Raw genomic sequence first — 16,477 nt, forward strand, 5'->3', positions numbered from 1 at the left:
ATAGATATATAGATAGATAGATAGATAGATAGATAGATAGATATTGAGAAAGAGAGAGAGGGAGAGCACAATGGTCTCAGTGTCCTTCACTAATGAGCTCTCAAAGCTAGAGAAACTGAGCCACACACACAATGACCTCGAGAAGTCACAGTGCTCAATTCTTAACCCAAACAGATAGAGATGCTTTTTTCTAAGCCATTCACATGAGTTTTTTGTTAAAAAAATTGCTTATTTTTAAATCCCAAATAGGCTGCTGACGTGATAAACGATTAACATTTACAACACTTTCCCGCATTTAATTATGATTAAGTTGGAAAAACACAAACTCAAAAACCAAGTGCCCTCCCGAACCAGACAGCGTATTTGTGCGTCGCACGCGCGCTCTGCAGCTCTCAGGGTCTGTGGCGTTGAGACAGAGCCAGTGAGAGGGGCGAGGATGAGACGAGATGGGGTGGAGGGAGGGAGGAGTCGACCGGATGGAAGAATGAGGGGGCAGTGTGAGTGCGTGCGTGTGTGTGTGTGTGGAGTGTGAAAATCTCACAGGTGTCGGAGTCAGAAGTCCAGCGCTGTACGTTGCTGTATTATTATATCTTTGGACAAAACGAACGGCAAAAGCGGAAGTTTCACTCACGCGCGAAGTCATTAACAGTTCGCGGAATAAATAGGGTCAGAAGTGATAGTGACAACTTAATGAAGTCATCTTAACCTATTTGACTGGTTAAAGCATTTAAAATCGATATTTCTGCGATTCACTCTGTTGTTGGAGTAAAGAGAGGTGTCTTCATTTGCACATGAATTACATTCGCCTTTAATTTCTCCGGAATTCGGCAAATTTAAGGACAGACATCAGAGGAAGATTTTTAATCCTAAAGATCTCCCATTAACACCGAAGTCAGGGTAAGTGTCTCTTTAATACCTTTTAGTGTACTTAAAGTTGCTCAATTGTGTCTTACTTTCACAGGTGTTATTTTGCTTGCTTCACTTAGGCTACATAGAACAATTAGCTTATAGTTTAAAAAAAAAAAGATATTAGCCTAATTTATTCATGTATTGTTTTTATTTGTGCATATTTCTCCTGTTTAGGCCAAACCTTTTGCAACAAAAACGTGATGCCAGTTGGCTATTCAGGGGTCATTTTGATATAAAATTATAAAATATAATGACAGATTATGCATTTTGGATATTGCAAAAAAATAATAATGCAAGACAACTTTCAGCATGTTCAATTTAGGATAATATATATATATATATATATATATATATATACATATATAATGTGATATTAAATATAGCCTTAACAGATTCTCTTTATTGTCTTTTCATGTTTTTTCCTCCTCCAGTTCTATTTCTGTGGAATTTTCCCAGTCCCGCCAGAGCAACTACAGGGATCTTCCATATGTTCCTAAAAAAAAAATAATAATAATAATTTTCTGAAGGATCAATACATTGTGGCTCATCGGGTTTTGGTGCAGGGCGTTGGACAATTTTCATTGAGCAGGAGCATTTTAGTGCATCAGTTTGTTTTAAAACGTGGAAGATTGGATGACAGATTCTTTTGGCACATATTTCAGGTCTTTGGTTGGACTTGATTAGAATTTTGTTGCACAAGCAGCTACCTTTGTGATTTAATTTAGCCCTTTACGAACTGAATTTTGCAATTGCTGAATTGCACTTGGACAGGAACTTGACCTGGAAAACCCCAAAACAGGTTGTTGCTGTTCACTTATGCAAGAGTGTTCTGTGTATTGGATAATTAACTGTAGATCTAATGTTAACAAGCAAGGGGATGAATGTAAAGATGTGTATTGTTATTAGCCACGAAATTACAACACTTTAAAAATTCAGTATTGCATTGTATTGCGAGTGTCCCCGTATATTAGCTGGCCAAGAGCCACCTTGTTCTTGTAATCATCTTTTATTCTTTGCCGTGCCACACCTTTCTGTTGCACTGTTCCATTTCGTTCTTCCAGATCTTCCTTTCGGTCTCCACTCTGTCCTACATCTTGTCCCATTGCACCCTCTCATTTCTGTATGCTCCACTCTCTTCTTGGTCTTCCAGTCTCATCCATAAATTCATCTGCTGTCCTTCTCCCCATTGGCCTCATTCTTCTATAGATATCTGTGGTGTGGCTGTTTTTCTTTGTTAGTTGAGTTTTTCTCAAACTCCACTGTTCACGCTGGCGGGCACCATTCCATCTAAAGGAGAGGAGGACTTTCTAACGCTTGCTGCCTCCCGGCTCAGCCGCCGCAAGCGTGTCATAGGAGCGGCCGTGGGTGTGGCCATGGTTCTGATTCTCCTGGTCACCATTCCTTTACTGGTCCACAACACTAAAGGAGGAGGAGCCGGCAGTGCGGGAAGTCATTACGAAATGCTAGGAAGTTGTCGGATGGTTTGTGACCCCTACACCACTCCTCATGGCCAGGAGCTAACGGCTGTATCACCCGCACCTCCTGATTTTCCAAACCGGAGAGGGAAATCTGGCTATCGGGGACCTCAGGGGATCCCGGGACCGCCTGGTCCACCTGGAGAACCTGGAAAGCCAGGTCCACAAGGGCCCCCGGGTCCTGGGCCTGGCGGTTACGTGCCGTCGTTCTACAGCCCTAAGATTGCATTTTACGCAGGCCTGCGCAAGCAACATGAAGGCACTGATGTGCTGAAATTTGATGATGTGGTGACCAATGTTGGCAACTACTATGAGCCCAGCACTGGAAAATTCACATGCCCTCTGCCTGGTATCTACTTCTTCACTTACCATGTCCTGATGAGAGGAGGAGATGGGACCAGTATGTGGGCAGACCTCAAGAAGAACGGACAGGTAAGAATTTATCCCTATTTATAAAAATTGTTTGTGGTGGAAATGAAATCTTCAGCTTAATTGCTTTAAAATATAGTGCACCCAGAAATTATAAATGCTTAAATGATTTACTCACCTTCATGTCCTTCCAAACCTGTATGACTTTCCTTCCTCTGCAAACACAAAATGAAGTTATTTTGACAAATTTTTAACCGTTTTTGTCCATACAATGGTAGTCAATGGGGTCCAAAACAGCACTGAACATCACTGACTGTCATTGTAAAGACAAAAAAACTGAGATGTTTATCAAAACATCTTCTTTGTCAAGAAAAACATGGACGGTTTGGAACAACATGAGGATGTGTGAAGGATGATACAATTAAAAAAAAGAAATTGGTGAATAATTTTTCCTTTATTATGGACATTATGTGTGCAGTCAAATGTAGAAAGTAGTTTCTCTTAGTCTCAATTCATCATATTGGGCTTCACCACTAAGGTCATCTTCATCTAGAGGAGTTATAATAGTTAAGATTATGAGCTTTTTCCTATTAAAATTCCTATTATACAATTGATTACCATCCCACTAAACAACATTGGTGCAAATTGGACACTGTTGTACTGTTTGTCAAGGCTGACAAAGAAAAGGCTACTAAAAGGGAAAACTGTGACATAAAAAAATGTTTTTCCAGACAATCTCAGCTGCATTTCCATATGTTTTGACAATTTAATAACTAAAATAAACATCATATATTTACATTTCACTCATCACCTAAAAATGTGTCATACGACTCAGCATGCCAGAGCTGTCGTGGTGTGGTCTAGTGCCAGTTTGCACATCAGATAAATAATGAATGCATGAAAATTTGACAGTTTCCACACTCAGTCATTCATTCCCTAGACATTAATTAAAAACTGAAGGCAGGAAATGAGCAGGACAAGAAAAGGTTTATCTGTCGTGGTTTTAAGTGATTGTATGACCTTTGTGGATCAAGACCCACTCTTGCAGCTTTTTATTTGACAGGCAATCGTAACATATTCTTTTATGAACAGTTTTACCCAAGCACACTATAAAATGTTTATTTGTATTACACTGTGCAATGAAAGCCAAGTGTTTTGTTGTAATGTTGTAAAAAAACAACAACAACAACAACGTCTGGCTTAATACAGTGGACCCCCTGTAAAAGTGATTAGAGCGATAGTAGATTAAATTGGTCTGACCTGTACAGTTTTGTATTGTCATGCAAGTCTGCTTCCTCTGTTAAATCATTCATAACTCTTAGATTGAATCCCCTGCACGCTGTACGTGCCCCTCTTCTATTGCATGTCCATTGATTGCTCATTAATTATCTTTTCAGTCCACTCAATTACGTCCATTTCGAGCACATCAGGTGGCCCTGCTTCACTCTTCTGTAGGGCCTGAAATGTAATAGAGAAATGTGTGGGTTAACTGCTCACTACACCAAATAAACTGCCGATGGAATTATCAGATACTTCCCCAAGCACCTGGAATACAGTCAACAGTCCATTTCCGACACAAATCACGATTGTTGTAGCCTATACGATTTTAAAGAGCTCATAGGATGAAGATTTGCGCAGCTACCTAATGGAAAGTACGCAGCATGTTAAAGTGAAAAGGATGCTAGATATTTTGACAGATGCTGAGAGACTGGAATTCTCTGAAGTGTCATCTGAAAGCAGACAATGGTCCGTCGGGATTAGGAGGTTTATGTTAATTTGTAAAAGGTTACTTTTGAATGCTGACAAAATTATGTTCAAACTGCCATGTCTATTGAATATTATAGGCCAGTTTCCCCAAACACAGAGTTCAATTAAACTAAGTGGAGAATCACCATTGTGTTATTTTACTCAAAACTAGATGTAGGCAACTCTATACAAACATATAAGGTTGTTTATTCAACTAAAGGTACTTCAACAAGAGGTCTAATTTTTATAAAAACATTTTTCTTTTTTTCTTTTTGTTATGAAGTAGAGCTGCACGGTTAACCGTTAAAAGATCACAATTTAAATTCCAAATTCCAAATGCTGTCTATAACCCTTTGACAAATGAGATCACACTGATGAATAAATCAAATCTGCATTCGCGCTGCCGCTGACCCAGAGAGTTGTTGTGTGTATGAAACAACTTCGGTTATCTTTCAACAAAGACGTTGTCTTTTCAACATCATTGTACATCATGGTGACTGTCATAATGAGTGACTCATTGAATCACTCATTTTAACAGATTTGTTCAAAATTGCTGGTTCATTCAGAAACAAAACAAGTAACTGTCTTGAGGATTGAGTTTGAAAGTTAATTCATTCAAATGAATAAATATTTGCAGGCCTATTTAAAAGCTTTTGAATGAAAAGTTACATGATTAATGTTCCAGTGGTCTGACATACTATCTCAAAAAGGGTGTAAACAACATTTTCTGTAAACTTTTTAATTAGGCTATTTTTTGCATATTTTGATTCACACACACTTCTTGTTTATTACGTTTTGTTTGTTGTGTTCTTTTAAATAGACTCAAGCAAATAAAATGTTGTCAGAACCAGCAGTAAATTACATGTTATTTTGTTGAGTAGCCAAGTTTTGCAAATCAGAAATCACTGAAATATATAGTTTATATAGAAATATATAGCAACAACAACAAAAAAGCTTTGATTAATTCCATTATGTATGGATTTTATTACTTTACTCTTGGTCCAGAACCAGATGTTTTTAATGTTAAAATACAAAAATCCATCATAAAATTATTAAATTTTTTGAAAAACTTGAAATAGTCATAAATCATTTTATATTGGACATAAACGAATGAAACTAGTTAGAATTTTTTTTGTCACATTTTTTAAAAAGTAGCATTAAAACAGCATTAAAAGTTGAAGAAACACACACAAATACTTTTACAGGAGAAACTGTAAAGGAACAAAACCAAAATAATAAGCAGTGAAAAACATCATTGTTTTTATCCTTCATCTTGAAAATAAGTTTTGACACAGTCATCTCGCATCTTCATTGTGGAGGCCATGTTCAATATGGCACCCCAGTGGGCGGCCCACAAGCTCAAGTGCACAAGTGAATTGTGAGACAGACTGAGAGAAGGACGCAAGGGTAGCCATGACAGTTAAGAGTATGGCAGAATCACCCAGGCTGGTTGACAGAAAGATCAGGGTAGGAAAGGAAGATAGATGACTTAATACAAAGCTGCAGACAGTGGGCAGAAAGACGAGACTTCTGGGAGGCTTATACGCACGGACCAAAATGAATACAGAGCTATAGACAGATGGAGAAGTGCCAAACATGTCAGGGCTTGACAGGTTAACAAGGCGTCTTGAAGATAAAAAGACCAGATCCTGACATAAGCATTTGTTTGCTAATAATGACTGTCTGTGAATGTTCGGGTGCTAATTAAGAGAAAAAAGTATCTCAGGTATGCTCTAGAGAGTGGCATGCGTGTTGCCGTACCTGGTTGCAGGCCCGTGTGACCATCTGGCTGATCATTGTCTGTGTGGTGGTTTTGACAGCTATGAAAGCTGGTCTCTTGATACCGGCTGGTGCAGTTGTGATGGTCTTCTCATTGTCGGACCTCAGACATGCAAGGCTAAAGTGCCCTTTAGAACTGCCTGAAATGGAAATGATGTGGGTGGATAATCATGGAAAAGTCACAGATCAGCAGGATTTTTTTTCCCACACCGTTACGTTAATCCATGCTGAAGTTTTAGTGGTTGTTTATTCTAAAAGATGTAATAAATGTTTAACATAGATGTAGTTTAAAGTAGTGGTTTTTTTTGTTTTTTTTAAATGTCACCCATATTTCAATCAGTCTTTTAGTTAGGGGTGTAATGGTTCACAAAATTCACGGTTCGGTACAACAAAAAGGAAGAAATGTCAGAGAACATCATTTTTTTTTAAATATACAGTACTGTGGAAAAGTCTTAGGCATGTGTATGCACAAGGAGTCTGACAACAGCTGGTATGATCTGATCTCACCATCATCGAGTCCGTCTGTGATTACATGAAGAAACAGAAAAAACTGAGACAGACTAAATCCAGAAGAACCGCAGGAACGTCTCCAAGATGCTTGAAGAAACCTTCCTGCAAAGCTACCTGAAAAACTATGCGCAAGTGTACCTGGACAAATGCCGTTTTAAACGCAATGGGTCATTACACCATATATTGATTTGAATTAGTTAATAGAAGTTAAATCATAAATAAATTCAATTTGTGATTTTATTTTTGAAAGCATTCTCACTTTACAGCATTTTAACACAAGTGCCAGTACTTTTCACAGTACTGTAGCTTTGCAGGAAGGGTTCTTCAAGCATCTTGGAGACGTTCCCGCAGTTCTTCTGGATTTAGTTTGTCTCAGTTTTTTCTGTTTCTTCATGTAATCACAGACAGACTCGATTAACACGCCTAAGACTTTTGCACAGTAGCCTACTGTATATTTATTTAAAAAAAATTTTTTTTTTTTTAATAAGTGTGAGTTTTCCTACATCTTGAAACTTTTAGTAATAAAAATGAGGGTAATCTTTGAAGGATGAACAAATAATGTTTTGGTCATCACATTTAAACGTTATTTTTAATATGACAATATTTGAGTTTTGAAGTGCTGGAAAAAGATGTGTGACGTATTGAAAGCATTTTACTATTCCTGCCAAACTTCCATGGTTACAGTTAGTGTTACTACATTAAATCCATGGGAAAGTTGCTGATTTGTGGACTTAAAGTCTTTAACTAGATCATTCATGGCACAATGTTTCTCCTGGTTTCCACGTCAGTGCTGTTTGATCTAATAGAGATCTATGGTTAATAACTGAGAAATTTGAATGTTTCTCACTAGATCAGCGATGTTATTGATTCATTGGCGAATTCATATGCTTTCTTTATCGGATCTCTTAGCGCTGTGTTGTAACAGCGTGTCGCTTGATAAAGATCGGCTCGCGCTGCACTAACATCGGTCCAAACTGCACAAAATAATTAGTGGCGCAGTTTCATTCCGCTTTCATTACGTTTGTCACTTGATGTTGGGCAACGTTGTGGTGGTGGCGCCAGCGCGACTGCTAACAAAATTGTAGGAAAAATGGTCTGTAGGAAAAATGGTAATATGAATACGTGTATCGTTACACCCCTATTTTTAGTGTAGGATCAGTAAATTTTTTGTTTATTTGTATTTGAATAGTATTCACTCTCTTTTAAGGGCTTTCACAGTAGATGAAGATGGAATTTTGAGGAATGTTACAATACATAATTTGTTCAGTAACAGATGGAAAGGATTAGTGATGTGATCATAATAGTGCCCTCTTCAATATTTCATGAGGTCATCTTCATTTTTCTTGTAATTAATTTGGTATATTGCCCACTGAAGGAGATTCACGCTGAAATTTCATCACTGTGCATTAAGTCACTGTATCACAGCACCTGCTACAACCGAAGGGAATTCATAGGAGAGGAAAAAAATGTGAACTGTCAGATCCCACCCTCAAAAGTCCCGGGGTCGTTAGGGTCAAAAAATGCACATCATTTAATAATAACTTCTAATTATTATGCTGTATAAGTCTGCTTTCTGATGGAATACCTGCATAAAGGCCTATAAACATATGGAGAGATTTGTTAAAAGGATGTGATGCTGCTAGCGTTATTGGTGGCGTTTTTATTGTGCTTGTTGAATAATGGGTTGTTTGCCTTAATGCTAATGTGAGTCAAAATATGCCACCAGGGTCGTACGTCATCTCTGATTTAGCAGCTACATGTCTTTTTCCTCATCATTAACATGCTGTTAATCTTTTAATTTATAGTCCCTCAGCTTCGATGTACATTCCCGAAACCTTAGACTGTTCAAAGTGGACTAATCTACACTCCGTCCTCTCTGTTGCTTAATCGTTCCACCATTCTTTTTTCCCCTTTTTCACCTGTCACACGCTCTTTTAATAGACCTCCGAAAGGTCGAGCTCTTTCACACACTAGTGTTAAAAATGCCATCGCCTGTCTGTTAATGACCAGTACTTGCTCTAATAAATGTCTCCCGGTGCAGTGACATGTACATAGTCCGGTAGAAATATAATGAGTGTCTTTGGTAGTCTCTAATTGTAGTAATCCTTAATTGCACGGCGTCTAATTGCCAAATAGTTTTAAGGGAAATCTTTTTAACTGATTCAAAATTTGTATTAGACTGCATATGTGACATACTCATTAAATCCCACCTTGGGTCACTTGTTAAAGCGATAGTTCACCCAAAATGTATAAATAATTTATTTACATTTATTTACAAATCTGAGCTGCTTTCTTCCAAAACACAGAATATATTTTTTATTTTTTTTCATACCATCAATGGGGTCCAATTTTGTTTTGAACCCCAGCGTTCTTCAAAAATATCTACAATAACACTTTCCATTAATTAACATTAGTTCATTAGTTCAATACTTATAAAACATTTATTATGCTTATTTAATGTTAATTTCAACATTTATTAAAATTAAAAGTTGTACATGTTAATATTATTTAATGGACCTGAGCTAACATTAACTAACAAGTTAGTAACAGCACTAACACTAACGGTTGTAACTGACATTTACAATGATGTATAAATACTGTAACTAATGTATTGCTAATTTTTTGTAAATGTTAGTTAATGCATTAACTAATGGGGCCTTAACTAAAGTGTTAACATATCTTCTCTTGGTTACTGGTTTGGAATGAGGTGAGGATGAGTAAATGATGACAGATTTTACATTTTAGGGGAACCAACCCTTTAATCAGTTGACTATATTCATACAGTGATTGAACCCGTGGTCATAGAGCTTGTAACGTATGTTATAGTGTGCACTTGGACCATTAGTATGCAATGCCACACTTGTACAGTACGCCAATTAAGCATACCTCTCAGAAGACGCGAAACAAATTTTACTCTCCCTTTGAGGCAAAACAGACCTATTCAATAACTGTTCAAATCTTTTTTTTGCTTTAGTCTTTTCCCTCCCCTCCCATGTGCTCGGTCCCTTAGGTAAGTTTAAGAGCTAGTTTTCCATTGTCTCCGCTCTAAGAGGTCTGTATATCACCGAGAATGAATCCTGTCAGTTTTATTACCGCTGGAGCACGGCACCACTGATAAAAAACAAGACTTCATATACCCTTGCATCTCGCTGCTCTCACAAAATAGCCTTGCTTGATCAGACTGTTATCCTAACCCTCCACCCCCCCACCCCTCCTGTTTTCTCCTTCAACCCTTGTCTTTCTGCTAGCGCTCGCCTCTGCTTATGTGTAAAATGCTGCCGCAAAAGTGCCCCCCTTCATCCTTTCCCTCCCTGTAATGAAAAGGCCTGGCAGAACAAGCCCCCAGCAGGCCCGAGGGTCCCCGCTCGCAGCCGGCGCTGAGATCAAGTCAGCGTGGCGTTTCACAAGTATAGTCGGCTCCCATGTCAATATCCATCTCCAGTGCAGTCAACGGTAATCCTAAAATGCCTCTCTCCCTCTCCCTCCAAGACAGGCTTTCATATCACTTATATCTGATAAATGCCGGGAAGCATCTAACAAGCGCACTTTGCGGGAGATGTCTAAACCCCGGGTGCTCAGATACGGTGAAACTGATCCCAAAAATACAAGATGTGAATCAATGGAAGCGAAGAAATGTCTTAAATGGTCTTCGCCGGATGTCTGATAATTAAAGTGACCGCTTGCGTTGTCGTATTGAACATGGGGGTATGCCGGAGGGAGAGACTGCCCCTTTGCCCACTTTGGCAAAATAATGAGGAGAATGACATACGCTCTGCGTCGATAGGGAGAGGAGGCCAGGTCGTCACTGTCAGATGTGGGATGATGCACATGCCAAATTGACCACCTCAGTATTATGGACTTTTTTGATCTCGATGAGTCATTGACTCATTGCAGTGAAGATAATTCAGATTTGATATATTTTTGGTCATCTGAAAAGAAAACATCACTGTTGCACTGATTTGTATTCAGTAACGCGTACCATTTACAGCATTCAATATATAGGTTATTGACTAGTCCAATGTGTTATTGACTAGTCCAATGACTGTATCATAAAGTGTGGATGTTAGATCTGGATGTGAAAGATTGTGTAGCTGTTTCAGGACTATGTGATATATAGTTGAAAAAGGGGTTTATCAAGGGATTGGCAACCCAACATAACTTTGATTCAGGCCGCAGGGACAAGCTAAAAGGCTTCTCACATCGCACCTCAACACAACCAATATCTTCCGGTGAAATAATTCAGATTTTTACACATCTAAACATTGTCATATTAAAGTTTGTCATGACCGATATATATTTTTTATGATATTCACACTTTTTTTTTTTACTTGCTTTTGCATGTTTAGTATAACTGCAGATCGGTAACAGTTTACAATAAGGTTTCATTAGTTAACATGAACTAATAATGAACTGCACTTTTAATTTCAACATTTACTAATACATTATTCAAATCAAAGGTTGTATTTGTTAACATTAATTAATGCACTGTGAACTAACATGAACAAACAATGAACAGCTGTATTTTTATTAACTAACGTTAACAAAGATTTACAAATACAGTAACAGTAAATGTATTGCTTGGTTAGTTCATGTTAATACATTAACTGATGTTAACAAATAAAAACGTATTGTAAAGTGTTACCGATCGATATTATGGACAGATAATTGGCACCATGTGTTGACTCCCAACAACAGTACTCAGAGGATGGGTAATTTATGTTTTTTTTAATAATTACTATTAAAAAAAGAAAATATATTTGTGACCATTTAATTAGCAAAAAGTTTATTATTATTATTTTAACAATAATCAATTAATAGAGTTAATTATAATAAAAATGACAATAATAAGACTTACTATTATTATTAAAACATAACCATTATGAATATTTTTAATATAATTAATTGAATATTCATTATTATTATTATTAAATATTCATAGTGAATGGTATGCTTTTTATTGTTGTAAGGCTAAATAAAACATTTAAAAATCAGTTCTGCCTATCAATTATTGAACGCTTAAAATAACTGATGTAAATGCAATATTGGTTGATAGGCCTTGGAAGGGTATTTTTCAAATTACAAATATCTATCACTGCTATGCAAAATCAATTTAAAGCTGATGTATTTGTCCTACAGTGCTGCATTGTAAAACTTCCTAACATCATTATACAGATTGGTATTCAATAGCGCATCTAAATGGCGGTAGTCTCCAGGACGTTGTGCGGATGTTGACAGTATCTTGATGGCAATGAAGTGGGGTTATTAGATTATGGATATGGGGAGGGAGTTTATCTTTGTCTGGGGTCAGTGTGTTTTATGTGGCCTGCGGTTGTGGGTGTTTCTCAAGGGAATAACACGGCCAATAAAACAAGAGGCATTTGAGTGAGTGATGGCATGTTGTATGAGGATGTTTACTGACACCGTGCATATCTTTGTCATTTTTTTTTTGTTTCCTAGGATAGACTCGCTCCGTATGTTTAGGAAACCTGACAAAGATTGAGTGGCTATAACACGGCTGAGCAAAATGCCCGACAATCACTGTCTGTCACCTGACACCTGTCTGCTAGGAGCTTACGCATCTTTTCCATTTAGAATACTTGAGCATAGATCAGATAGTAAAAAACGACGATAAAGTATGACGATAAGTCATATTGTAAGGGTATGAAATTCTTTTTTATTAAAATGCGTGGTCCTTTTTAATTGCATCTGCAGGAATGTGCGTCTTCTGACCACATGACTAATCTCAATTTAAAATGTTAACAAACAAGTTTCAGATCCACTGCTGGGAGTCAATACGGCTGATCTCTCAAGCAGAATTTAAATGAGTCCATGTCTCCAGTAAACAGTCTCATCGCGGTTTGTGTGATACGTGAGCTTAAGATTAAATTCAACAGGTCAATACGAGGAAGGGATATGGTACAGTTTTAGCATCACCAGCTAGATGATCCTACAGTAAATAAATAGGAGAGAGTATGACTGCTTTCTCAATTGAGGTAGAGGTCAGCTGGTTATCTGCAGCTTCATCCATTTAACCCGACCAGCCCTTGTCAGAGTATCATTTAATAATCACTCCATTCCATTGCTAGAGAGATGATAAAACAAGGTCTCTTTCATGTCAAGAGAGCATCTTTATGTAGAGGTATCTGTCTAGTGCAGTTTTTCTTTAATCTTTTTTAGGCTTATGTACCTCCACCGTCTCATCAGCACACCAGAAATGTGTTTTAAATCACATTATATAGCGTTTCATTAATATTAATAATATATCATTCATATTAATTATTTAGTTTAATATAATAATTGTTTATAAAATGTACAAAACTCGCACATATTACAAAAATCAATCAATTCAGCATTTTTGTCTATTGATACATTTTTTATCATTATCATTTTGCATTATCATTATCATTCTTTTAAAATTATTCATGTTAAAATATTCATTTTTATACTTTTTTTTCTATAGGTTTAAAAAATCGAAATCTTTCCACGCTTAGCATTTATATAAAAATCTGACTTATTATTTTCTTCTTTCATATATGTGACCCTGGATCACAAAACCAGTCACAAGTCACACGGGTATATTTGTGGCAAAAACAATACATTGTGTGGGTCAAAATGATTGATTTTTATTTTATGGCAAAAATCATATTAAGTAAAGATCATGTTCCATGAAGATATTTTGTAAATATATAAAACATTTATAATTTGTGAGTGAATGCAACACAATCGCGAACATAAATGGACAACTTTAAAGGCGATTTTCTCAATGTTTCGATTTTTGTGCACCCTCAGATTCCAGATTTTCAATAGTTGTATCTCGGCCAAATATTGACCTATAACAAACCATACATCCATTGAAAGCTTATTTATTCATTAAATATCAGTTTAAAAAAACTGACCCATGTGACTGATTTTGTGGTCCAGGGTCACATATGATAATGAAAACGCCACTGAATTCAGTCTGTGCTTATTTATAATACATTTCACTATTTGAATTTGTTACATATATCAAAAACACTGTTTTACCGTGTTAATTTGAACAATAATTCAATGCTCAGATCTCACTTGTTGAATATGTATTTCTGTAAATTTTTCTGAGTGTCTGCAGCATAATGGGTAGTTGATGTGTTTGTGGCGTATTGAATTGCAATGGAAGGTCCCAATCCCACATGCTTAAAATCATTTTAAAAGCTTCAAATGCCAAACTTCATGTTGTTGTGCTTTAGTCATGTTTTGTGGTTTGGTCTAATGAATATCACTAAATTATTATAGATAGTTTTAGTGGTTCATCTACATCTCAGTATCATTCAAGTATACTGTAATTGTGGGAATATAATCTGTAAATTGTTGCGATCTGCTCCGTGTCCTTCCTCTAACCGTGGCTTCATTTGTCCCGTGCGTGACAGGTGAGGGCCAGCGCTATCGCCCAGGATGCTGATCAGAATTATGACTATGCCTCCAACAGTGTGATCCTGCATTTAGACGTGGGAGATGAGGTCTGTGTGCAGCTGGACGGAGGGAAAGTCCACGGAGGAAACACCAACAAATACAGCACGTTCTCTGGCTTCCTCATCTATGCTGACTGACCTGCTCGTGATGCTGCTCAACACACTCAGATATACTGTGTACAAACACACACACACACACTCACACAGTTACCTTCACACACTGAACAGGCTTGAAAGAAATGGACATGGTTTACACTGAGTCGAAGGGCTTAACAGATGATGGCAACCAATTCCTTTCATAAAGCAGATTTCCAACATGCTTCTTGTATGTGTGTAAATTATAACTTCCATTATACACTACTCCCAAACGTAAATTAAAATGCATAAATATATGTCTATATCTATCCTTGACGGTAACACACTCATATTTTAATGTGTGTACTTGTTGGTGTACTTGTCTCCATTTTGTGTGTCAATCAAAACCTTGAGATTCAAAGTCACTCTCTATAGTCGACATGCTTTATGTTGAGCTGAGCTGCATTTACACATGGCTAGACTTGAAACAAAATCAGTGCGTAGATGTACTTTTCACTCGCTAGATGCAGCCGTAGCTCATTACAGGCACGTATATATGCGTGCACACACAGAGCAGGGCTAGTGATTCAGCTAAGTCCTCTTGTTCAATTCATTTGACTTAAAGTGACTGTTTTGGCTGTCTGTGTGGAATTGGAAATATGGCTCATACAGTATGGATTTTCACTCGCTATAGAATACGGCCCAGACCAGAACATTAATATATCGATTTAGACATTAGACTCTTCGATAGTGAAATTTAAACCAATACAATGTGCGAGTACAATATGTTTTAATCATGTAAATAAATATGATTATATTATTTAACACATTTTAAAGGGGAGGATGTTGTACTCGTCTGTGTAAGTCAAATAAAATATAATACAATGTAAAACTAAATATTCCACTCTTGACAATGAATTATTCTTTTATATCTTATCAGCATTATGTTATAGAATTATTTATATAGAGATTATAGATTTATTGAGAGTACTATAAAAGTCTAAGAAATTGATTTCATTTTTTGAATATATTTAAAATGTAACTACTGCATTGCATTTAAGAGGTCAATACACTTTCACAGTGATCACTAAGTTTGTATGTATTGTTTTATAGAAGTTATACATTTATAAGTCAAGCTTATATCTATATATTTTTCTGTGATATCATGCCGGTTGCTATATTATGAGAAATGAGGCGAAAAGTTTGAAATGTTCGAAAGATAATTCTGACAATAATGTGTCCTCAAACATTTTAAATGCAACAAAATGTTGAAATTTTAGTAGATCTATAGCTTGTATTAATTAATCTTTGTAAGAAATGCAGCATGAAGTAGTTATTGATACAAGTCAAGCCATGTGCAAATACACTGATACAAATATACGTCAAAAACATTCCCTATTCACAAAAATTCTATAATAAATCATATACAAATATCTCTGCCTCATTTTTATGTAACATTTGTGCAACTGACTATTCAAAAACCACGCAACATATTAAGTGAATGCTAAGATAATGTTATATACAAATATGGCAAACATATTTCTGTCGTGCAAAATAGTTCTCTACCATAAACATCTGGAGAAAATAAAAGTCTGAATCATAGACATGTTTACCACAGAATGGAAATTCAGTCTTTTGGAGGAAAAAATAAATGAAAAGGAAAAACAAGCTAAACAAGAACAACGACATGAACAATGCTTGGATTCTACCTGGGCATGTCAGGGCTAAAACGAGGGGAGAAACCTTTAATTAAAAGGGAGAGGTAATGACATTCCGGCCTTAAGGCTTTGGTGAATCTGTAGCCTGTGGGAATATGTGGGGGATCTCAGCGTGTCCGTGGCCAGCCTCCTCGCGCTCTCCTGCCAGATTCCAGTTGAAAGTTAATTGGACGGGGAGAGGTCTGAGGCGGCCTGTGCTGAGGCCCATTAGTGATTCCCCTGTCGAATGCAGAGCCACGAGGATCACAGACTCACAAATAGGCAGATTAAAATAATCAATACACTTCACTTGCCTCCAACACATTCGCACAAGTGCGCGTAGAAACAAACCTGCATGCACATCCACACACAAATCCGCGCAAAATGAATTCAGTAATTAGTGGAGGACCTATTCACCACTGGTGTGTGATACTTGGCTCTCTGGCTCTCACTCCGAGAGTGTATGTGTGCT

At 37.0% G+C, this 16,477-nt stretch overlaps 1 protein-coding gene across 1 annotated transcript; it reads left to right on the plus strand.

Moving 5' to 3' along the window:
- Nucleotides 1-544: 544 nt before the first annotated feature.
- On the plus strand, nucleotides 545-15,707 carry c1ql4a (complement component 1, q subcomponent-like 4). Its single transcript, XM_082144939.1, has 3 exons — nucleotides 545-897; nucleotides 1,341-2,816; nucleotides 14,192-15,707. Exons 2-3 carry the CDS (start codon nucleotides 2,283-2,285, stop codon nucleotides 14,369-14,371), a joined length of 714 nt encoding a protein of 237 aa, XP_082001065.1. The 5' UTR covers nucleotides 545-897; nucleotides 1,341-2,282; the 3' UTR covers nucleotides 14,372-15,707.
- The last annotated feature ends 770 nt before the right edge of the window (nucleotides 15,708-16,477 follow it).

The sequence above is a fragment of the Leuciscus leuciscus genome (assembly GCF_965113295.1).
Source record: "Leuciscus leuciscus genome assembly, chromosome: 18".
In the NCBI taxonomy this organism is placed as follows: domain Eukaryota; kingdom Metazoa; phylum Chordata; class Actinopteri; order Cypriniformes; family Leuciscidae; genus Leuciscus; species Leuciscus leuciscus.